Genomic DNA, 22,459 nt, shown 5'->3' with positions numbered 1-22,459 from the left:
TCATAATTATCAATCTTTTTATCTATCAAGAATGTCTTAATCCATGTTTGAGTTAGGTATTTAATATGAATAAAGAAAACTTTATAGCAACAAATAAAATTCACTTCCGTGATTATATACATATAGATATTCTTAAGAATTAGTTTTAAACAGTTAGTATAGATGCAAACATACTCTTAATGCAAAATATATTTTCATAAATTTAAAAAATTGTTTCGAAAATTTTATCCTAAAGAATTTCCAGAACATATAATCTGAAAATCAGTTTTACTAGTGATAAAATAGTCATTTTGAAAATCAGTTTGTGAGCTACGAGAAACAACTGCGGGGTGCAGAAAGTAGACGCCCAATGATATTAGTTTGTGGTGGGCCCAATAGCCCATGTTTGCGAATAATTGTCCTCCTAAGCAGAAGTTTGATCCATATTTTGACACGAGGCTAATGCAAAAATTCCAGGTGTTGGTTGTTGTATAAAGGAAGAGGATGACGCAGTGATTCTCCAACATTATTTTCTCTGAAACTCTCTTCTCCATGAGAAAGACTGTAGCAAAGGAGAGGAGAATTTGGGTTTCATTTTAACAAGGTAATACTTTTTTATTCTTTAAATGTTTGTTCATTTATTCATTAAAATATAACCATGCCATGATTTATATATACATACTTAGTAACCATAACTTATTATAATATTTTATTCACTACATACGCATAACTAGTTTCCAATTAAAATAAATCTATTTTGAAATGGATTTTCGGAAAAACTCTTTAAATAAATCTATTAAAATATTATTTTCCTAAATAGATCTATTGGGAACATTACTTTGTTAAATCAACCTATTTATTTTTTTTTTGTTTTTCAAAGATTTTTTTCTTAAAATAATCTTTTTTTAAAGAAAGTTCATTGAGTAAAATTATTGCAACATTATTTCCTTAAATAGATATATAGGAACATTAATTCTTCATATTAAGTTATTTCCTTTTTTTTTCTCTGTTTTTCTAAAATGAAAAGAAAAGAAAATTATGAAAAAATAGTTTAAAATAATTTATCAAAACTGTTAAGTTTAAATTTTAGTTATTTTAAGAGAAGGAATAAAATAAAATAAAATTTATAAGTTATTTTAAGAAAAGAAAAAAAAAATTATAATTTTTTTCATATAATCTAAAATTAAATTTCTTATTATGAATTGTGAAATTTTTTCTCAAACAAGAAAAGAATTAAAAAAAAGAAGCACTGAAAATTAAAAAAAAATACTTAAAAAGTATTGAAATTAAATTTTAATTGCTTTGGTATAAAAAAATAAAAATTTATTTAAAAGTGAATACATTTTAGTTTTGTAATATAATGTAAAACAAAATTTATTATATAATAGTTTGTATAAAAAAAGAAGCATTGAAAATTAAAAAAAATTACAAAAATATTGAAATTAAATTTTAATTGCTTTGATATAAAAAATAAAAAGTGAATAAATTTTAGTTTTGTAATATGATGTAAAACAAAATTTTTTATTATTATAATATTTTTGTAGAAAAAAATGAATAAAAAACGAAATCCAAATTTTTAGTTTTAAAAAAATACTATTATTATTATTATTATCTATCATAAACTTTTTTTATAATAACATTTTGATTTTTTAATAAATTAATAATAAAAAAGATATTTTTAAATTATATGAAAAGAAATCCTAAATAGTTTATTTTATTTTATTCAATACTTTAAATTATTTTTTCATAATTTTGATTTTAATATTTAATTTGTTTGTTTTTCCTTTGATTTTGGAAAAAAAGGTTTATTTATGTTGTTATGTTGGGTTGTTGCTGGCTAAAAACACATTGAGAAGAAACACATTGAGAAGAACACATACGCTATAATTAGGAAGAGTGAGAGTTTTTATACCATTTGCAAGTATTTTGAATTGACAACATTTGACAAACTAGGTTACGATTATTTTTATTCCTCTTTAGCACAACACAAGTACTGATCACTTTCAATATTCATTTATAATTTTCATTTTAATTCCCTAAAACAGAGAACCCAAAAAAAACACGTGGGCCTAACTCCATATTCTGAGCCCAAAAATAGTTCACGGAACGGCATATTCGCATCCCCGCGAGGGAAGATAAACTACCACTCATGTATCGCCACGTGTCGAAGAGCAAAAGAAAGAGAACCATAAATCGAACAAGGAAGCTATAAGTGGCGACGCGAGTCTCTCACCGCTCGGAATCAAATATTCCTGAAATCATCGCATTCCCTTCGCTGCCCCTTCCCAATTCCCTTCCCTGGTACTCTCTCTCTCTCTCACTTTCTTGAAAGTATTGATTTGAATTTTGATTTCATCGTTTCTGTTTCCTTTAATTTCAATTCCTTTGTTGATTGTCTTCTCCGTTGGTATGTTTTGTTTGTCGATAACCCTAACCTAATTTCGCGCTTTGTAACCGGTTTGTGATTCAGTGCTTCGAATTGTTCCGTTAGATCTCGCTGTCTACTGTTGCTTATATTGATTTCAGTTATTCAACTCTAAATATGTTTGTTGGATGACAAAAAAAGACTTTTTTCTTCTTCTTCTTCTTATTTTCCGTTTCTGATGTTGCAACGTTTTGGAATTGGATTTCGTCCTCTTTGGGCGTGTTGAATTTTGATTTGTTATTTATGGCAGTGTTGTTTGTGGAGCTTGTTGTGATTATGTATTTGGGTTAGGCTATGGTAACGAAATTTTGTGGAATATTTTGGAGTTAATTTTTCTATTGGTGTCATAAATTCTGATTGTAACTTGGGATTTCTCGTTTTTGTTCCATTTTTGGGTGAATTGGAACGCAGATTGTCAATTGGATCTTCATGAGTTCAGCAACCACTGGAGCATACTTCGTTTCCTGTGTTTCGGGAAACAAGAACAACGACCTCCTCTGCTGGGTTTTGCTCTTCTTGCTGCCTAAGTTTTTGGGAACTCCATTTGCCTACATCAACTTTCTCTTGATTCAGGCCATTGACAGGAGTCCATCTGCGGTGGGGGTTTTGGGAAACTTCGGGGTGGTTAATTTATAGTCACTTTGGTTTGGTCATCAGCAGCAGCATATTTGGATCCCTGATTTCTGAGCGCTGAGAAATGGTTTCCTCTCAGTTTTCTGGTTTTACGAAGGGTGGTTATAAACCCTCACACACTCATTTACTCTTTCCTGCAAACCTGCCTGATACTGTGAACACGGAGCATATTGAGCTAGATTTCGCTGATGTATTCGGCCCCGTTACTGTAGATTTGAACAACATTGATTCCACTACTGGTGAACCTGTAGAAGACGTGAATGAGTTGGTTTATGATGACCCACCAGTCATTTACACCCGATCTCATTCTCTGGTTGGCCCTTCTACTTGTGTTAGTCAATCACTTAAGCTTAGCAAACTCACCATACATGAGACTGAGGATTCACTGGAACTAGAGGATTATGTTGATGGAGAGACCTTTAAGGACATCAAAGTATCCTCCTTTGTCGAAGAATCTTTGAAAGACGAAGACGGGAATATCTCGAAAACCCAAAGAGTTAGCATTGAAGATTTTGAGATTTTGAAGGTTGTGGGGCAGGGTGCATTTGCTAAAGTATATCAGGTGAGGAAGAAAGGTACTTCAGAAATATATGCTATGAAGGTTATGCGGAAGGACAAGATTATGGAGAAGAACCATACTGAATACATGAAAGCTGAGAGGGATATCTGGACAAAGATAGAGCACCCTTTTGTTGTTCAACTCAGATACTCTTTTCAGGTACTTAATTTCGAAATGGCATGACCCTTTCTTTTCTTCCTGTTTTTACTATCATTTTTGTATTTTATGCAAAATCTAAATGAACATTTTATTACTGCAAGTTATGGATATATTTTGAAGTACTTTATATCCAGAATTGTTTTCTTTGTTAGTAAAATGCTAACCCATGTTACATCTATACGCTCTTTCAGACAAAATACAGACTGTATCTTGTGCTTGATTTTGTAAACGGGGGGCATCTCTTCTTCCAGCTTTATCACCAAGGCCTTTTCAGGTGAGTTTAGCTTTGAGATACTTTGTTACTTCTGTTTCTGTTTTTAATTTGCAGGATTAATTTGTGGTTCTATTTTTGTCTACTGTTCAGAGAGGATCTAGCGCGCATATATGCTGCCGAGATTGTTTCAGCAGTTTCTCATCTCCATTCAAATGGAATAATGCACAGGGATCTGAAGCCTGAAAATATTCTACTGGACGCTGATGGCCATGTACACTGTCCTCCCTCCCTACCTCCCTCATGTTTTTCATAGTTACTGTAAACCGTGCTTTCATACCTGTAATAACTGAACAGTTTTTCTTTTTTAATATACTAGGTTATGTTGACTGATTTTGGCTTAGCAAAACAATTTGAAGAGAGTACAAGATCAAATTCGATGTGTGGTACATTAGAGTACATGGCACCTGAAATTATTCTTGGCAAAGGCCATGATAAGGCTGCTGATTGGTGGAGCGTTGGTGTTCTACTGTTTGAGATGCTTACTGGAAAGGTTTGCATCTCTTTCCTTCTTAATTTGTGAGGCTGCTTTTTCTTTTGGGTCTTTGTAGTTAGATTGTCTCTTTTTTGGGGGGTATGAGGGTCTGTTTGCATACTAGTTGAGGAAAAATATCATTTAGTAAATTTAATTGGCTCTAAATTATGAATCATGAGGTTTAAGAGGAGTGAAGTCTGTGTCAAACTTATACTTGCATTAAATACTACCTAATCATGGCACAATAATACACTTTTACTGTGTTTGATGTTTTTTCCTTTTGTTTCCTGGCTGCCTTTGGGTGCAAGAAAGCTTATCCGAAACAAGTACCTTCTTTGAAAGCTACATGTTTGTACCTGTTTTGGAAGATATCAAACTATTGTTGGTTGTCTGAAACCAAGACACTAGTCTTAATCATGTCATTTACATTTCAATATTTTCTTTTCTTTTAAAGATTTTTTTTTTTTTTTGTATAACAACTCGGCTGCATAAATGTTGATTGTTCAAGTTTTCCTCCTCTGTCAGTTCCATCTAAGTTATAATTGCATAATTTATTAAATGTTTAATTGGCCATAAGATGTTAATGTAGCTTCTTAATTGATTTTGAAATGCTAAAATAAGTTTTATTCAGTAACAATAGTTTGAATTCAATAACAATAGATATTCAATTTATTGAATTCAATTGAAGTGCTTTCCTGTTCTGTGCTACATTTTTTTTGTTCAGTAAGACAATGTTCGTATCTTTGAACTTCATGTGTAGAAATGTTCAATTTATTGAATTTAATTGAAGTACTTTCAAGCTTAGAGCTGGGTCTACTGAAGCACCATGGTAGCTTGCTTGTTATTCGAGTTTCAAAGTGCATTCAATTTTGTTTCTTTTAAGCAAGTTAGTCAACTTTATTTGTGTTTTAGCTTGCAGAGAATTTTACCCCTTTCCTCAAGTTAAAAGGAGAAAATAAAGGAAGGGGAGAACGTCAATTTTGGGAATTTCTAGGACAGTATGACCACAAATATTATTTGGTTCATTGTTTTTGTTATTGTAATACTATATGTTTGTTAGTTGTAATGGCCTGGGAACTGAATAGCTGTTAGGTCTTTTGGAGTTGCTAAATGTTTGTTAATGTTGTCTCATCTCCTCTGCAGCCGCCTTTCTGTGGTGGGAGCCCGGACAAAATTCAGCAGAAGATAGTTAAAGACAAGATCAAGCTGCCAGCATTTTTGTCAAGTGAAGCACATTCACTGTTGAAAGCGGTAGTCACTACTCCACATAAATTATTTCCTTTGATTATTCTGATATAGTTCATCATCAAAGTCATCATAATCTACATCTTATATATAATTGTTTGATGCAATGATGCTCTACTTCACCTTTACATCTTAATTTACTGTTGAAAAGATAGGCTTGATATATTTTAAACTGGCTTTCTCTACTTAAGCATGGAGTGAGTGATGAACTGGACCACAAGAATTCTATTTTCTGGTATCTTTGCAGATGCCGTAAAATGTTTGAGATCATTGTATCTTTGAGTGGTTGCAAAAATTGCGAGACTATTACTAATTGGATTAACTTAGAAGTCTTGAGAACATTGGTCTGGAAAAAGACTTAATTTCCAATGTAGTAGTTGTTTAATCAACCAAACTAACGTGTACCGAAGAAATAAAATACGGAGGTACAAATACCTGAGATTGTTAGTTGCCCTAAACTGAAGGTTATTAATAAAATCAGTGTCAGTTTTCTTTGGGGCATGATCACTGATACATCTATTGTGACGTTTTTTTTTCCATCTTTGGGGCATGATCACTGATACATCTATTGTTACTCTTTTCTTAAAATGCTGTAGAAAATTCACAACTTTTCTTCGTTGTAAGAGATTTCAATTCCTTGATTCGAATTCTATTGAGTTTTCGTACTATAGCTAATTTACTAGTAGTAGACAGAAGTTGTAACATAAATTAAGATGATTATCCCTATTTCAGCTGCTACAGAAGGAAGCAACGAAGCGCTTAGGTTGTGGAGTCCGGGGGGTTGAGGAAATTAAGGGACACAAGTGGTTTAAACAAATCAATTGGAGAAAGCTGGAAGAACGAGAAATCCAGCCAAGCTTTATCCCAGAAGTAGCTGGTACGCACTGTGTTGCCAACTTTGAGAAACGGTGGACTGATATGCCTGTTGTGGACTCGCCAGCTGCCAGCCCAAATGGTGGAAACCCATTTAAGGACTTCTCTTACGTGAGGCCTGCACCCTCTTTTCTTCAGAGGAATAGCCCTGCGTACTAACTAGACAACTTGTAACGGCTTTTACTTAAGATGCATGTTTTTATAGTACTCATTCTTCTCATTAGGTAGTTGCCTGTATCTGGATGCGTGAACAATGAGTGATAAAATTGCCAACACTAAAGAATTTCTTGTGCCCCTAGCTAGGACTTGTGTGTGAACTCTGCAGTCACTTATTTATGTGCCTTGAGGCTCCACAATTATATTTAGATATATCATGTCTGGAGGAAATGAGCTGTTTTTTTTTTTTTTATATATACACTGATTTACTTAACATTATCTGCCATGAGAGTTTAAAGATGCTGAAAGTAATTTTTGCCATATTTTACAATCTGGAAATGAAGATCTATCTATCAATAGCGATTGCTTCAAAATTTCTAACGTCGTCTATGGTAGAAGGTTATGTACCTCGTCATTGAAAACCTTCAGGATCTATTAGTTTTACATTGCTTTTATAGTTTAGATAAATTAGTTTTTGAAACTATTAATTTAACTTGCCAATCATACTAATTTTTTTTAATAATCTAGAATATTAATTGTTGGTCGTGTTTATACTTTTTATATCCATTGTACCGATTGTCTAAAAATACAACTAGGTTTTGTTTTGATACTTTTATTTGCATTAACAATCAGTAAAGGATGTATTATTAACCGTGGATATTTATTCAAATTAAAAACTTAAATACCTATGATAAGTATTCAAACTAATCCTTTAACTTTAATATTTCGTCTTTCTCTTTAACCAACCAGTGGATGACTTCGTTTCTAATAATTAACGTAAATATTTTTTAATCACAGAATTTAACATAATTTTTTTTTTCTCTTTTAAAAATAGCCCGCATAAATTAGTTTTTGAAAATCAGTGTTACTTCAATCTTGCTTATTTGATTGATATTGTTGTTTGCGTGATAAATAGAAAGAAGATACGTCACCAACTATTATTTATGATGAATGAATCTATCATAATAAAATTTGGACATGTTGGTCATTTTTTTAATTTTTATAATTTTTTACTAAATCTATAATGTTGATGGAAAGGATTATTTGATAACTTTGTTTTCTCTAAATAATAAAATTGGGTGTGAAATTGGGGTCGTGAAATTTATCTTTTCCAGAAAATGAAATTGATTTGATGAGTAATGATGCCAATTTTTTAGAAGACTAATTTCTACTTTTTCTTAAGGATTAAAATAAATTCTTACAGGATTAATTTCTGCATTTTTTTATGAAGAAATTTAAAATGAATAGTGTAAGGCTAGAAACATATTAAATACTTTATTTATTGTGTAAGGTTTTGTTGGATGAGGCTTGGGGTGATTATGAAGCTAGAAAATAAGGAGAAAAGGTGGATAAAGAAAGAAGGAACAGATGGCCCAAGATTAAAATATTCATTTCTAGCTTTTAGTTTTGTGAGAAACAACCAACCAACATGGCTTCTCTGCTTCCTACAACTGCCACAACACTTCAACATAATCGTACCATCTGCTTCTCTCCTCTCAAACTCAGCATCCCAATTACCATTTCCTTTTCGACAAACCGTTTCAAGAGTGCCTCTCCAAAGTGCAATGCAGTTTTTGGTGATATTCCCAAAGACTTGTTGGAGACCACTTTTCACTTGGACCAGTTTTCTGTCTTCCAATCAGTGTTAGTGAAGTTTCAGCATGTAACTGAAGATTTATCAGACGTGCAGAGGTGGGGGTTTGTGATACTTGCAGGGCTGACATGGACCTATTTAACTGCGAGGCCGGGTGTCCTTGTGGGCGCCATTGATGCATTCCTTTTGGCCCCTATTCAACTGCTTTTGGACACTTTATCTGGAAGAAGAAATCTTAAGAGGACTGATTTTCTTATTGGAGATAAACTTGGAGAAGGGTCTTTTGGTGTTGTTTATTCAGGTTTTTTCATCCCAAACAATGTAGATGCACAAGAGTGGATTCAAAAAAATGGAAGAGGCAAGGTGAAAAAGTTTGATGCCAAATCTAAGGATAAAGTCATTCTTAAAAAGGTAGCCTCATGATATTCGTTTATTTTCCAATCCTTCCTTAGCTTATGGGGTCATTGTTGGAACTAAATTGAGAGGTTTTGCTCTCTTCAGAAAAGGACGCTAACACCCATGTTTCTTTTTATTTTGGAGGATTATCATCCTTTTGCTCTTTCTCTTTTTCTCTCAGAAATTTCTCCTTTTTAATAATGACTTGGTTTATCATCTCATATTATGATGTAAATCCTTTTCCTTTTCTGTTTATATCATGAAGCCTGTTAAATGTACTCAGGAGCTGACTGACAGAATGTGCAGGTAAAGGTTGGAATTGAAGGGGCAGAGGAATTTGGTGATTTTGAGGAGTGGTTCAATTACAGACTCTCCAGAGCAGCTCCTGAAACATGTGCTAAGTTTCTTGGAAGTTTTGTAGCTGACAAAACGAATTCACAGTTCACAAAAGGTGGAAAATGGCTAGTTTGGAAGTTTGAGGTACTCTACCAAATATTCCTTTTAGATAAAGAACCATCCATAGGTTGCCTATGCATGCAGCCATGCATCACCTAACTCACGATTGTTGTCACAATTTTGCCATGGTATTGAATGACGTTGTGTGCTTACCCACATAGTGGTATAAGGCTTTGCTATGGTTTGTTATGGCGAATTTAATTCAAAATGTTGTCTTGAATATGTACAAAAGTAACTAGCTCTGGCTCTTGTTTATCCCTTCATTTATTTGAACGGATTGCATAACTTAATGCATGCAGATATGCTCCAAACATATTTTATGATATACCAACTATTCCATAAACTAATTGCAGGGTTGTCCACATCACAGGGAGGGCGCTCTCTTGCTGATTACATGGCTGATCAAAGCTTCCCATCAAACTTAGAGTCTACCATGTTTGGACGTGTCTTGCAGGGTGTAGACTCTTCTAAACGAAATGCATTAATCGTCAAGCAAATAATGCGCCAGATCATTACTTCTCTCAAGAAAATTCACGACACTGGAATTGTTCATAGGGATGTTAAGCCTGCCAACTTGGTAGTTACCAAACGGGGGCAGATTAAACTGATCGATTTTGGTGCTGCAACAGACCTTAGAATTGGAAAGAATTATGTTCCCAATCGTAACCCCTTGGACCGTGACTACTGCCCGCCTGAACTGTATGTTCTACCAGAAGAAACTCTGAGCCTTCCACCAGAGCCAATTGCAGCTTTCCTTTCACCAATCATGTGGCAGGTTTTATTTATATACTTTATTGATGTTGCCAAAATTAAGTTTCTTTCCTAGTGGTGACATCGTGTCAGTTTTAGGAAAATTATATAATACGGGCTTTAACAATTGTTGCAGTTAGTGAAAGCAGTATATAGGACAATATCTTCACTGAATCCTGTATAATTAGTTAAGGCACTTCTGTTAAATGAATGTTTCAATAACACATTGACTTAAGTAAGTACTGTTGTGGATAGCATTACTGTATTAGAAATATCTTCACTGGGATTTCTAAATTGCTCCAAGCCTGAGCTATTCATTTTCCTATAGATTTTGCATCAATTAGTATTTACAGATTGTGGCATTATTCGGTAATTAATCTGTATGGAATCATTTCATTCAAGTACACACACCTTTTCAATGTGCTTGAATCATCCCATGATTTATCCTCTTACTTGTTTGTTTTTACAGTTAAAGAGTCCTGATCTGTTTGATATGTATTNTGCTGGGATTGTATTCCTGCAAATAGCAATTCCAACCTTAAGATCTTCAGTTGCTTTGAAGAATTTCAATTTGGAGATAAGAACTTGTGGATATGATTTGAACAAATGGAGAGNGTCTACTCGCATGAGGTCTGACTTCCAAATTCTTGATAGTGACTCTGGAAGAGGTTGGGACTTGGCAACAAAGCTTATCTCCAAGAGATGTTCACAATTAAGAGGACGTTTATCTGCTGCTGCTGCTTTGAGGCATCCTTATTTCCTTCTGGGTGGAGATCAGGCTGCCGCAGTCCTTTCAAAACTAAGCTTTTAAAGCACAAAATGAGCTGCTTAGAAATGATATGTAGGTATACTTGCTCCATTCTATGTTTGTTTCATTTTTTCACCTGGTTAATATTTCTGACTCTTAAATAACCTTCAGCAAATCCGTGTTGGCTCCTGAAAATGTGTCTACAGTAGTACATTAAATTATTAGATTTGCATATGGAAACAATGATTTCTGCGGACTTAATTAAACAAGATGCATTTGGATCATTATGCAAGCAGCTAGAACTTTATATGGTTGTCTTTTGCACCTTAAGGTTGTGAGGACAAGTAGTTGTTAGTTGTAATAGTTAGTTAGAGGGGGAGTTCTGAAGTAAGTAGATAGGAGTAGGATTCAAGGAAGGGATAATGAGATCAGTATCACATATAGAGTAAGCAATTGCTCTTTGTGAAAGGATAAATCCTTAAAACGGAGAGAACTATCTCCTTTGTTGTTCGTTCTTTTGAAATCAGTAAATACAACTTTCTTTTCTCTATTTTCTAATTTGACTTAACAAAAAGTGTGCAGTACAATGTGTTCGTTAACAAAAGTAGTGTCAAATCTAAGATTATGTGTTTCTATTGGCTTTTTGTTGAAGCACAACAAGTTTATGAGCCGAAAGAGCCATTGGTCCATGAGGGCATGAGACACCTAAGGTATGTGCACAAAAGAAAAAGGGAAATCTTCAAGCTGAGGTAGCATGAGTAAGTGCAGACGTTGTTACTAACTGGAGCTGGCATAAATAGTGGGAGGTGGTTAGATGTGGGAGAATATTTTTGTTAGTGTCTCATGAGGCAGAGGGGACAGGGGATTATGATCTGATTTTCTGTTAGAGGAGCTATGCTATGGGCAATTAGAGGTTTCCTCCTTCTGTAGTTTCCTTTAAATTGCAAATAACATACAATTCTGTAGTGCCTTCATATTTTCTGCTTTTCCTTTTACCACTATAATATTGGTCTGTAACACCTCTTCTGATTAAACTGATAATATGCAGGGATAGTATACCTATTTGTTTTTGCTCTTTTGGTGAGCACAACCCACATCACTGTTAATTGAAGTTCTCAGTGGCAATTTTATTAAAGAACGTCTGTTTTCTTCCGGAGGAGCTCCTATGATATGTATATAATGGCATCCCATCTAAAGGCCGACTAATTTGTAAATTTACAAGCAGAAATTCGCAGATTTTCTTCCATATTTTCTATGTTTAAGCCTGAGAACCTCCAGAAGATCTGAAAGAAAAAAGCTATCATAGCTGCCTAGCATGTTGGTGGTCTAAATTCATACATGCCTTCCTTGTTATCTGTTTGCCTATATAATATGACATATCTCCTCTCTCAAAATCAATGGCTTATTCAAATTCAGGAAGGAGTACTCAATGGCTTACAAAGGCTTAACAAGCCTCTTTTCATGATTTTTTATTCAGAGTTTGGCAGGAGATGACGAGTAATACCAATGAGTACAAAAAGTATAAAACTGGAGGAAGAGACAATCTATTGTTTTTTTTATGATAAGTAAAGATTTTTTTTACTTATCCATGATATTTACTTTCAAGATTGGATGGTTTATTTATTCAATTTATTTTGACACTTCCAATCAACCATTGTTCTTGTACGAAACTATTGTTCATTATATTCCAATTTACAATTGTTACGTGACCATAATGCCACAATATACAAATTAAAGCATTGTTCATTACAGAAGTTATGGTAAATCACATATTTATCCATGCATGGTTTTATAGGACCACAGCATTACAATTGGAAACTTTCCACACATTGTGTTATAGGTCAACGTAATTGAGTATGTTGTTCAACAAGTTTTTCTTACATCCCCAATTGCATTTAGTATTGCACATGGAATTGAACATCGCAAGCCTAGTGGATTGAAGCTGTATAATGTTTGCGGTGGAGGGAGATTTTGAGAGAACAATTGCATAGCCATCATCCATGTTATCAGTTCCATCAGGAAAAAATTGCCACAAAAGGCTTCCAGCCCCACTCCCTCCTTTCTTTGTGGAGTTTAGGATGGTATTGTACACACTACTTATGAGTGTATCTCTGTATGATGAATTGTAGCCAGGGTCTTTGGAAGATACACCAAACTCAGCAAAAACAACTGGCATTCCAAGATGCTTTTCAGCATCATCTATGTGGGCTTCCATCCATGATTTTACAAATGAGAGATGAGAATCAGCAATTTGTTGTGAAATCCTTCAACCAGATAGCTGATTCAGTTAGAACTGTAGTATATGTATGTCAAAATAAATCACTAACAACAATCAGTATTTCTGATACACTAGGCAAATGTGCATGCATATGAATGTAATACTGATATAAACAGTTCGTATAAGAATTTAATTTAAATGCATTGACAGTATAACTGTCATCCAATCACAGGATGTCATGTATAGTAAGTTTTATGAAAACTTCATATTTTTTTAATAAAACAATAGCAATTCTGAACAGACTTACCAATACTCAGGATATATATGAACAGAAGCGAAGTCCACACCAAGAGCCAGGTGATTCCTTATAAAATCAGTTCCAACCTGTGTAGCATATGTATTGGGATTGAACTGAGTTCTCTGAGGTGTTGATGGACCATAAAATCCTTCTAGTCCAACCTCTACTAGGTGTTTTGGATCAATTTTCTTCAATTGGAATGCCATTTCTTCAATCCAATCCTAGAATACACATTCAAGTGAGCAGTTGGGTTCAGTGAACTATGTGACATCATGGAAAGAACTTGCCATTAATTAGAATGCAATGGTGTAGTGCAATGTGATTATATGACATCACGGAGTGTGTCTATATTTTCTTTTCAATCAATACCTCTAGACCCTTTTTTGTGATATGGAAGCCAAAAGAAAGGGATAAACCTGTAACTTGTCACCTGTGGGATCTGAGGTGCAACGAGGCTCATTCATCAATTCCCAAGCAAAAATTGTTGGATCCTCCTTGTATGTGATATTTGTGAATGTGTTAACTCTTTTGAGCACAGTCTACACAGTGAAAATAATACTGGAACCAGCTTAGCATAATCATAAAGAAAAACAATTACAGAATAAAACAAAGCAGTCCATATCAAGATATGATTACAGGGTAGTTTTAGTTTTGCAATATATAACAAACAGGCTTCAATTCAAGTGTCCAGATGAAACAAACAATGGTGGTTTTGACCTGTTTTTTTTTTTATTATTTACAGGAACTTGCCTTAACATGGGCCTTGTAGTAGCTTCTAAGAGTTGGATGTGAGAAGAAGTCATCATCAGAGGTCAAGTTAAGGCCAGCAGCGTTTCCCCATTTCACATATTGTGCTTTGCCTCCATATACCTCCCAGTTGTTAGACAATGATAATATAAGCCTGATTTTGTATTTCTTTGCTTCACTCACCACAAAGTCCAGGGCCTGAGAAACCAATAGTAAAATGGAATTACACAAGGTATGCTAATTACCTGCACTGATGACTACAAACTCTGAAGTTTGATTGTAGCATATTCTGATTTCAATTACCATGGCAAAGCTTACACAAGCAAACAAATATAGCACATTTAACATGGTTCAATTGAAGTAACAAATAGCTGATAATACTGGACAAGTTAACATTATAATACTGTGTAAAGTATTATATGTAAAGTATTATTTTATGCAGTAAACTGAATACTAATTTAGTGTAGAATATTACACAGAATAACAAAGCAGTACTGAAAAAGCACCTTGAAGACTTCTTCATCATAAACTGATGGAGATTTCTGTAGGGCCCTCCATTGGTCGTAATTGAAGGCCCACGTCCTACAAACTGTCATACCCACTGAGGATGCCTGCTTGAACACCTCAGTGACCTTTCCTCTGGTGGACTCGTCTGCAGCAAATACCATAAGCCAATATGTGTTGAATCCATTCACATAGAAAGGTTTGTCATTCACCACAAATTGGTTTCCCTTCTTTTGCACCATCTGCCAATCATCATCTTCCACGCCCCTCATTTCACTAAAAAACATACAAGACGTGAGTGCCAAGTAAACATAAGATACAACTACTACAGATGCAGGGAATTTCAAACACAAACCCATAATTTGAGACAGAATTTCCCGTGTCATTTTGGCCTTCCTTGAGTGATTCCTCATCCATCATACTCCCACCAAAAGCATTGCAACTTAAGTTTTTAGTAAGCATCAAGAAAAGTACCAAAGAAATAATGCGAACACCAAATATCTCCATTGAGTCTGTTTACACAGCCACGGTGTGTATATGCTGTATCGGATCATATTATATATGTGAACATCTTAAGCTTTCTTCCATACAAATTCATCAGATACAGAAGAGTTGGGTGCAAATGGATATCAATCTGATGATGTTTCTACTCTACCTCTGAAGCAAAGAAAATTCTCTATTCCATTGTTAGCATTGGATAGACAAGGTGATTAAAGGGTAGGAGTAAGTTGCATAAACTTCAAGTCTTCACCCTCTACTCTTTAAGGTAAGTTCAGGTGGGCTCCACACTATCACTAATTAGATTTCGATAAACAGAGAGAGGCTCTGTTGGATTTGAACCGGTTCTTATAGCATTACAGGGATAACGTTAAGATTATTAAATGTTAAGTCATTGATCAAAAGTATACACACAGGATAATCTAGTACAAGGTCTTATGATCAATTCTTGTGCTGTCTCCATCAAAAACATTTTGATCTGCAACCTTGAAAATTTTTGTATTTTAAGTTGTAAAATCTTAAAATATAATTTATTTTTATAATTGTACATTTTGAAATTCTAAATAAAAAATATATTTTAGATTGTATATTTTAGAATATAAAATTTACATTTGAATTGTATAATCTGAAACTAAAAAATTTATGAAGGTACAATAAAAATATAGAGGTGAAAAAAAATGTTACCCTTCCAATAATATTTCTAAGCGATGAGTTTAGTAAACTGTTGGGTCTTTCAAATAAGAAGGGAGTGGGCTTAGTAAAACAATATAAGTTCTTCTTTATCTCTTTTCTTAAAAAAAAAAAAAATCATATTTTGCTCTTTTGAAAACCATGCATGTCTTAGAGATTGCGATGTTAAAAAGAATTTTGGGTTTGGGTTGAATCTCAACCATACCCTTGAGTAAGTTTTCTTCTCTCTTAAAAATTTTCTTATATTTCTCTCTTAAAAACCATGCATGTTTTAGACATTGTGATGTTGAAAGGAATTTTAGTTTAAATTTTAACCTTTGGGGCGACAAAGAAGTTCTTTTATTATATCTTTTCTTAAGTCTCTAAATTCTTTCGTGTAGAGGGAAAACCGAGGTAAGATAATATAGTCTTATATCTAAATTTTGGTTACAGTGATGAACATAGCTGTTGAACTTTAGGTTCAACTCGAAAACTCATGACTTCATAAATTCACTCCTCAATTACAGCTTGAATAAAGTAAACTCATTTTTTGCACACTTTTGAAGATATTTTTCTTCCATTTAATGTTATTGAGTTTAACGATGGATGGATCACTCATTTTGAGGACGCTCAATGTGGGTGATGGTGAAAATGTTTATTTAACCGGAACAAGTTCAACTAATACAACTTTAGATGCAATTGATTTTTATAATATGGCTTTTGATGTTGATGATGTACACTATTCATCAAAGGAAGAGTCTGATGGTGACCATCTTGATGACCACGTTTTTAAAGAATTGAAGACAAAAACTTGAAAACATTTTTCTATTTTTGGTTATTCATTATACTGTACTATAAAAATTTATAATTAATTATAAAATAGTTCAAGTAACTAAAATATAGTTCGACCAATCTGAATTGAACTATCTTTTAGGGAAAATGATATTTTAATACCATTTTTTGACACTATTTTGACACGATACACATGTCAAAATGTGATTGGACGATTTCAAATTAAAAAAGTTGAGGCAGNNGTATATTTGGAAGAGAAAAACCAAAGTTTGTTTTTTTAATTTGAAATCGTCTAACCACATTTTGACACGTGTGCAGTGTCAAAATGATGTCAAAAAATGGTGTTAAAATATCATTTTCCATCTTTTAGTTCACTTATATTACAGTTCAGTGAACCATTTACGTGTCAGAGCATAAATATTGAAAAGTAGCACCTTGTGTATATTTTCTGAGTCATGAATGAAATTCACTTTTGACATAAGAAGTTTGTAACGAAGAACATTAAGTATAAGAGGTTAAATCCTGAGAGATATGGAAAATTCTTCATCACTACTTTCAATTAGTCTCAAACAGATAGGTAGTATACTGTGTAAGCAAACAGAAATGAAAGAAATGAAAACGTACCTGTGAACAGAGGAAGGTACCAAGAATTGCAATGGCTGCACCAAGAGCATTGACAGGCTGAATTGGTGTGTGGAAAATAAGGATTGAAGACACAATAACCGAAATTCACCTATTCCCACTCAAAAAACAATCTCATGCCTGTAACAACAGAAGAAATCATTTTCCCCCTTCCTCCTTGTCATCATTATGTAAATTAAGAGGCACGAATAACAAATAAGAATCACCTCTAATGAATAACTATAATCTGACTTTACAACAAAAAAAAAGTGAGTGGAAGACATAATGTCCCAAAGCTAACCTTTAGAGTGAACAAATCAAAGAGACTTGATCTGTCAGAATGTTTTTGATCTGGAAGAGAGCTTGCACTGCCAAGATTACTGACAAAGAGCTCATAGCAGAACAACACATAGCAGAGATAAGAAATCCCCATAGAACAACAAAATCCAAACTTTACAAAAGAATAGAGAGAATCCATTAAAAGAAATCTACAACAGTACATTATGCAGTAAACGATGAGGTAACAAATACGCAGCCCCTATATAATAAAATGTCAATTGAAAAAATTATGCAGTAAATTAGAATTTATCAGAGATACCATAACAATTCTGATGTTGGTCAATTACTATAAATTGATGATAGGCCTAGTAACAATACAAAGAACAATACAAATTAACTGTTAAGACAATTTATCGAACAAAATTTACCATTTAGCATATTAACATCACCGTGAGTTTTTATTGGAGCTTCCCCTTGAAGACATGGTCACGGTGGCAGCGGCCGCGCGTCACAGTAGAGCCACGGCAGGGTCACCGTAAGTTTTCGTTGGAACTCTCTTTCGACGACCGGATCACACGGTGGACAACGACAGGCAAGGTCTACATGGATTTTAGTTGAAACTCTTATTTGCTCTTATTCACCTTTTAGGAATAACTGGAAATGAAAGTGATGGAAATAGATTAACTGAATTAAAAATCTGATAAATTCAGTTTTTCAAAACTGAGCTAAAAAAAATCGTATATTTAATTTTTAAAATTGATTAATTTTTTTTAAGTGTAATATGATATAGTTAACTATAATTTTGTAAAAATAAAAGCTTAATACCTTGGTCTTAGTATTTGTGTGAAAATGTCACTTCGGTCCTCAAGTTTTGAACTATCTCAATTGGGTCATAATTTTTGTAAAAATGCACACATTTTACCCCAACCGTTAACTGATCTCAAACGGCGTTAAGTTTAGCTGACGTGGTATGCTGACGTGTTGGCTTANTCCCTTNTTGGTCCTCGTATTTGTGTGAAAATCTCANTTCGGTCCTCAAGTTTTGAACTNTCTCAATTGGGTCATAATTTTTGTAAAAATGCACACATTTTACCACAATTGTTAACTGATCTCAAACGGCGTAAGTTTAGCTGACGTGTAGCTAGAGGACATGCTGACGTGTATTATTTAATTATATGAATTATTTTTTAAAATAAGCAGTGTTTCACGTGGCACAATGCTTATTATTTAGTTTATTTGAATTAGGGATTTTATTCATCTCTCTAAGAATCAGGGATAGGGATTTTATTCATCTCTCTAAGAATCAGGATTTTACACAGATTATCTCGTCGATTCAAAAAATAAAGTCACCGGAAAACTCCCGTAACTAGTGCAATCAGTCTCACAGCCTTTTCTGCAAATGAACCAACTTGGTAACCAATAAACCTTTAAGCTATTTATTCCACTGATAGCGGAAGATAACTGTTGCACAATAAGATCAGTTAGCGATTGGGATAAAATGTGTGCATTTTTACAAAAATTATGACCCAATTGAGACAGTTCAAAACTTGAGGACCGAACTGAGATTTTCACACAAATACGAGGACCAAGAAGGGATTAAGCCAACACGTCAGCATACCACGTCAGCTAAACTTAACGCCGTTTGAGATCAGTTAACGGTTAGGGTAAATGTGTGCATTTTTACAAAAATTATGACCCAATTGAGACAGTTCAAAACTTAAGGATCGGACTGAGATTTTCACACAAATACGAGGAACAAGGGAGGTATTAAGCCTAAAAATAAATTAGTATACGATGTTGTAAAACATTAACAAGTAATAAATGTTATATATTTAAGTTATTGTGTTTGTTAATGTATTTTTAATATTTGAATAACATGATGGAAATGGAGACTTGTCGGCTTTTGTTCGCAAAAACCGGATCGAGCTGATTGACTACATATTAGAATTATAAACTAATTTTGTTTGATTGATATGGAAGTATGTGGTTAGTTAACATAAACAAAATCTTATAGAATTTTTTTTTATAAATATTTTAATAATAATTTTATTTTAATGTCTTAAATTTTTTATATCTCATTAGTATATTATTAATAATAAAATTGAAACAAATTAAATAAATATAGATAAAATTTTTATTAGTTAAACTTTTGATGAAAAAAAAAACTCAAAAAAAAAATATTGTTTAAACTATAAAAGAAATTATAATAATAAATATCAAACAAAATGAGTGATATATGTAACATTCCAATTTAGTAGTATAAAACTACTAAAATAAGGCATACATAAATGAGATCTTACAAGAAACTTGAGGTTATTAGAACAAGAGATCATATTTTTGATTGACCAAAAACTATCTATTTTGTTGTTTTTTTTTTCTCAACCAAACGTTAAATCTCTCAAAGATATCATCTCTAAGCTCACACCATTTAGGTGATTATCTTTAAAAAAAGCATATACATAACACAAATGCAAGAGTAAGCTATTGGATAAGCAATTCATCTTAATCAAAGAAAGTTCTATCATACATTATATTACATGCACAAGATAAATATTCATCCTAAACATGTCACAAACTAGACTTGACCATCTAGATACAATATGAATGTCGAGCTACGGTAGTTCATGTACTTGTGGTGGCTTCCAACAATACCCATTCAAATCCAAATACAAACACCAACCTATATCATCCACAAGGTTAGTCCGTCAACACCTATGTCCCTAATCAATGAACATAGACTAAGACCTCCTGTTACTCTTCACCACATAACAATCCATCTCTACCAGAGATTAAGGTTATTGAGAGCTTCAGCATAAACCTCCGGATTAACTCTGACTCTTCATACAAACAACACTACAGGGCACCGCCATGTAACCTCTCCACAAGGATAATGGAATTATGTTCATCAACATCGTTCACACAATCATCCATGTATTACTTCACACAAACATTTTATATATACATTAATACACAAGCACAATCCAAGAAGAATCATTAAACAACACAAAACTCCTTTAAACTCATACTTTGATAAGGAAAACCACTTTGAAACCATTACCAACAGCTCTAGAAGGGTTCAAAACAAGCTAAAAAACGTCCAAAACAGATATCCAAAACCCTAAAAACCCCCCAAAAAACAGGTGCAGTGGCATCCGGCAGTGTTCGAGCGCCCAAGGGTTGGTGCTCAGCGCTGGCGCCTCTAGACACGGGCGCTCAGGCGTTATCACTAAGATCCAAACTCAAATTTCCCTCTTTGAACACTTTACCCTCAACTTCTAAAGGCCTCTAGGACCCTCTCGACCTTGAGAAAACTAAATTTTCTCATTTTTCTTCGAGGGGTAAATATTCAGAGTTTGGCAGGAGATGGCCAGTAATGCCATTGCATACAAAAAATATAGAACTGAAGGAAGAGACAATCTACTGCTTCTTTTTTCTGATAAGTAAGGATTTTTTTTACTTATCCATGATATTTAAGATTGGATGATTTATTTATTCAATTTCATTTGTCACTTCCAATCAACCATTGCTCTTGTACGAAATTGTTGTTCATTGTATTGCAATCTACAATTTGCTTTGTTTTCCACAAGGCAATCGGTGTACTTAGCACCTATAGTATAATGCTAACTTATTTATTTTATAAATTGCTATATAATGGTGTACATGTATATATTCTTATTGAAAACAACGAAGAATCATTGCGTATAAAAATTATAAAACTGAAGGAAGAGACAATCTATTGCTTTTTTTCTGATAAGTAAGGATTTTTTTACTTATCCATGATACTTAAGATTGGATGGTTTATTTATTCAACTTCATTTGACACTTCCAATCAACCATTGGTCTTGTACGAAATTGTTGTTCATTGTATTCCAATCTACAATTTGCTTTGTTTTCCACAAGGCAATCAGTGTACTTAGCAGCTATAGTATAATGCTAACTTACTTATTTTATAAATTGCTATATAATGGTGCACATGTAAATATTCTTATTGAAAACAACGAAGAATGTTGCAGCAGTCTTCTAGTTTAATATGGTGGTGACCTTTCGTGACGATAATGCCACAACATACAAATTAAAGCATTATTCATAACAAAAGGTATGGTGAATCATGGAATTATGTTCATCAACACCATTCACACAATCATCCATATATTACTTCACACAAACATTTTATATATACACTAATACACAATAACAGTCCAAGAAGAATCATTAAACAACACAAAACTCCTTTAAACTCATACTTAAGTAAGGAAAAACCATTTGAAACCATTACCAACAACTCTAGAAGGGTTCAAAACGAGCTAAAAAAACATCCAAAACGGATATCCAAAACCCTGAAAACACCCAAAAAATAAGTGCAGTGGTGTCCCGCAGTGCTCGAGTGCCCTAGGGTTGGCGCTTAGCGTTGGCGCCTCTAGACACGGGCCCTCAAGCGCTATCAGTAAGATCAAAACTCAATTTTCCCACTTTGAACACTTTACCCTCAACTTCTAAAGGCCTCTAGGTCCATCTGGACCTTGAGAAAACTCAATTTTATTATTTTTCTTCGAGGGGTAAATATTCAGAGTTTGGCAGGAGATGGCCAGTAATGCCAATGCGTACAAAAAATATGGAACTGAAGGAAGAGACAATCTAGTGTTTTTTTTCTGATAAGTAAGGATTTTTTTACTTATCCATGATATTTAAGATTGGATTGTTTATTTATTCAACTTCATTTGACACTTCCAATCAACCGTTGCTCTTGTACGAAATTGTTGTTCATTGTATTCCAATCTACAATTTGCTTTGTTTTCCACAAGGCAATCAGTGTACTTAGTACCTATAGTATAATGCTAACTTATTTATTTTATAAATTGCTATATGATTGTGCACATGTATATATTCTTATTGAAAACAACAAAGAATGCTACAACAATCTTCTAGTTTAATATGGTGGTGACCTTGCATGACGATAATGCCACAACATACAAATTAAAGCATTGTTCATAACAAAAGGTATGGTGAATCATGGAATTATGTTCATCAACACCATTCACACAATCATCCACATATTACTTCACACAAACATTTTATATATACATTAATACACAAGAACAGTCCAAGAAGAATCA

General features: G+C 33.6%; 3 protein-coding genes across 10 annotated transcripts; 2 read left to right on the top strand and 1 right to left on the bottom strand.

Moving 5' to 3' along the window:
* The first annotated feature begins 514 nt into the window (after positions 1–514).
* Positions 515–7,054, top strand: LOC106759414 (serine/threonine-protein kinase AtPK2/AtPK19). 2 transcript variants are annotated; one of them, XM_014642571.2, is made up of 8 exons: positions 515–583; positions 2,025–2,280; positions 2,816–3,755; positions 3,947–4,029; positions 4,120–4,240; positions 4,346–4,519; positions 5,645–5,752; positions 6,479–6,778. In XM_014642571.2, the coding sequence occupies exons 3-8, from the start codon at positions 3,102–3,104 to the stop codon at positions 6,776–6,778; spliced, it is 1,440 nt and encodes a 479-aa protein (XP_014498057.1). In that variant the 5' UTR covers positions 515–583; positions 2,025–2,280; positions 2,816–3,101. The 2 variants fall into 2 exon arrangements, with proteins under 2 accessions (XP_014498057.1, XP_022635545.1); XM_022779824.1 differs by lacking the exons at positions 515–583; positions 2,025–2,280 and having other exon boundaries at positions 3,102–3,755; positions 6,479–7,054.
* Positions 7,055–7,705: 651 nt separating this feature from the next.
* Positions 7,706–14,117, top strand: LOC106759262 (serine/threonine-protein kinase STN8, chloroplastic). 5 transcript variants are annotated; one of them, XR_002667546.1, is made up of 6 exons: positions 7,706–8,780; positions 9,063–9,245; positions 9,592–9,996; positions 10,441–10,812; positions 11,372–12,284; positions 13,978–14,117. XR_002667546.1 is itself a non-coding variant. In XM_022779823.1 (5 exons), the coding sequence occupies exons 1-4, from the start codon at positions 8,205–8,207 to the stop codon at positions 10,780–10,782; spliced, it is 1,506 nt and encodes a 501-aa protein (XP_022635544.1). In that variant the 5' UTR covers positions 7,706–8,204; the 3' UTR covers positions 10,783–10,812; positions 13,978–14,091. The 5 variants fall into 5 exon arrangements, 1 of the variants encoding a protein (XP_022635544.1); XR_002667547.1 differs by having other exon boundaries at positions 10,441–10,816; XR_002667548.1 differs by having other exon boundaries at positions 7,709–8,780; positions 11,768–12,284.
* LOC106759263 (mannan endo-1,4-beta-mannosidase 6-like) lies at positions 12,426–18,000 on the bottom strand. Of its 3 annotated transcripts, none has more exons than XM_014642351.2 (9): positions 17,774–18,000; positions 17,368–17,457; positions 17,070–17,207; positions 14,842–15,143; positions 14,489–14,762; positions 13,986–14,180; positions 13,652–13,774; positions 13,245–13,456; positions 12,426–12,983 (listed from the first exon to the last, which is right to left on the bottom strand). In XM_014642351.2, exons 4-9 carry the CDS (start codon positions 14,991–14,993, stop codon positions 12,554–12,556), a joined length of 1,386 nt encoding a protein of 461 aa, XP_014497837.1. In that variant the 5' UTR covers positions 14,994–15,143; positions 17,070–17,207; positions 17,368–17,457; positions 17,774–18,000; the 3' UTR covers positions 12,426–12,553. The 3 variants fall into 3 exon arrangements, with proteins under 3 accessions (XP_014497837.1, XP_014497839.1, XP_014497838.1); XM_014642353.2 differs by having other exon boundaries at positions 14,842–15,026; XM_014642352.2 differs by having other exon boundaries at positions 17,368–17,446.
* Between the last annotated feature and the right edge of the window lie 4,459 nt (positions 18,001–22,459).

This window comes from Vigna radiata, chromosome 4 (assembly GCF_000741045.1).
Source record: "Vigna radiata var. radiata cultivar VC1973A chromosome 4, Vradiata_ver6, whole genome shotgun sequence".
NCBI lineage: Eukaryota > Viridiplantae > Streptophyta > Magnoliopsida > Fabales > Fabaceae > Vigna > Vigna radiata.
The sequence above is the reverse complement of the archived record's forward strand: the minus strand, read 5'-3'. Positions and strand labels throughout refer to the sequence as shown.

Coding starts and splice junctions, on each gene's coding strand:
- LOC106759414 (XM_022779824.1), top strand. CDS start 3,102: ATGGTTTCCTCTCAGTTTTCTGGTTTTACGAAGGGTGGTTATAAACCC. Junction 3,756..3,946: donor AACTCAGATACTCTTTTCAG/GTACTTAATTTC, acceptor ACGCTCTTTCAG/ACAAAATACAGACTGTATCT. Junction 5,753..6,478: donor CACATTCACTGTTGAAAGCG/GTAGTCACTACT, acceptor TCCCTATTTCAG/CTGCTACAGAAGGAAGCAAC.
- LOC106759263 (XM_014642351.2), bottom strand. CDS start 14,993: ATGGAGATATTTGGTGTTCGCATTATTTCTTTGGTACTTTTCTTGATG. Junction 14,763..14,841: donor AATTCTGTCTCAAATTATGG/GTTTGTGTTTGA, acceptor TATGTTTTTTAG/TGAAATGAGGGGCGTGGAAG. Junction 12,984..13,244: donor CATATATATCCTGAGTATTG/GTAAGTCTGTTC, acceptor ATCTGGTTGAAG/GATTTCACAACAAATTGCTG.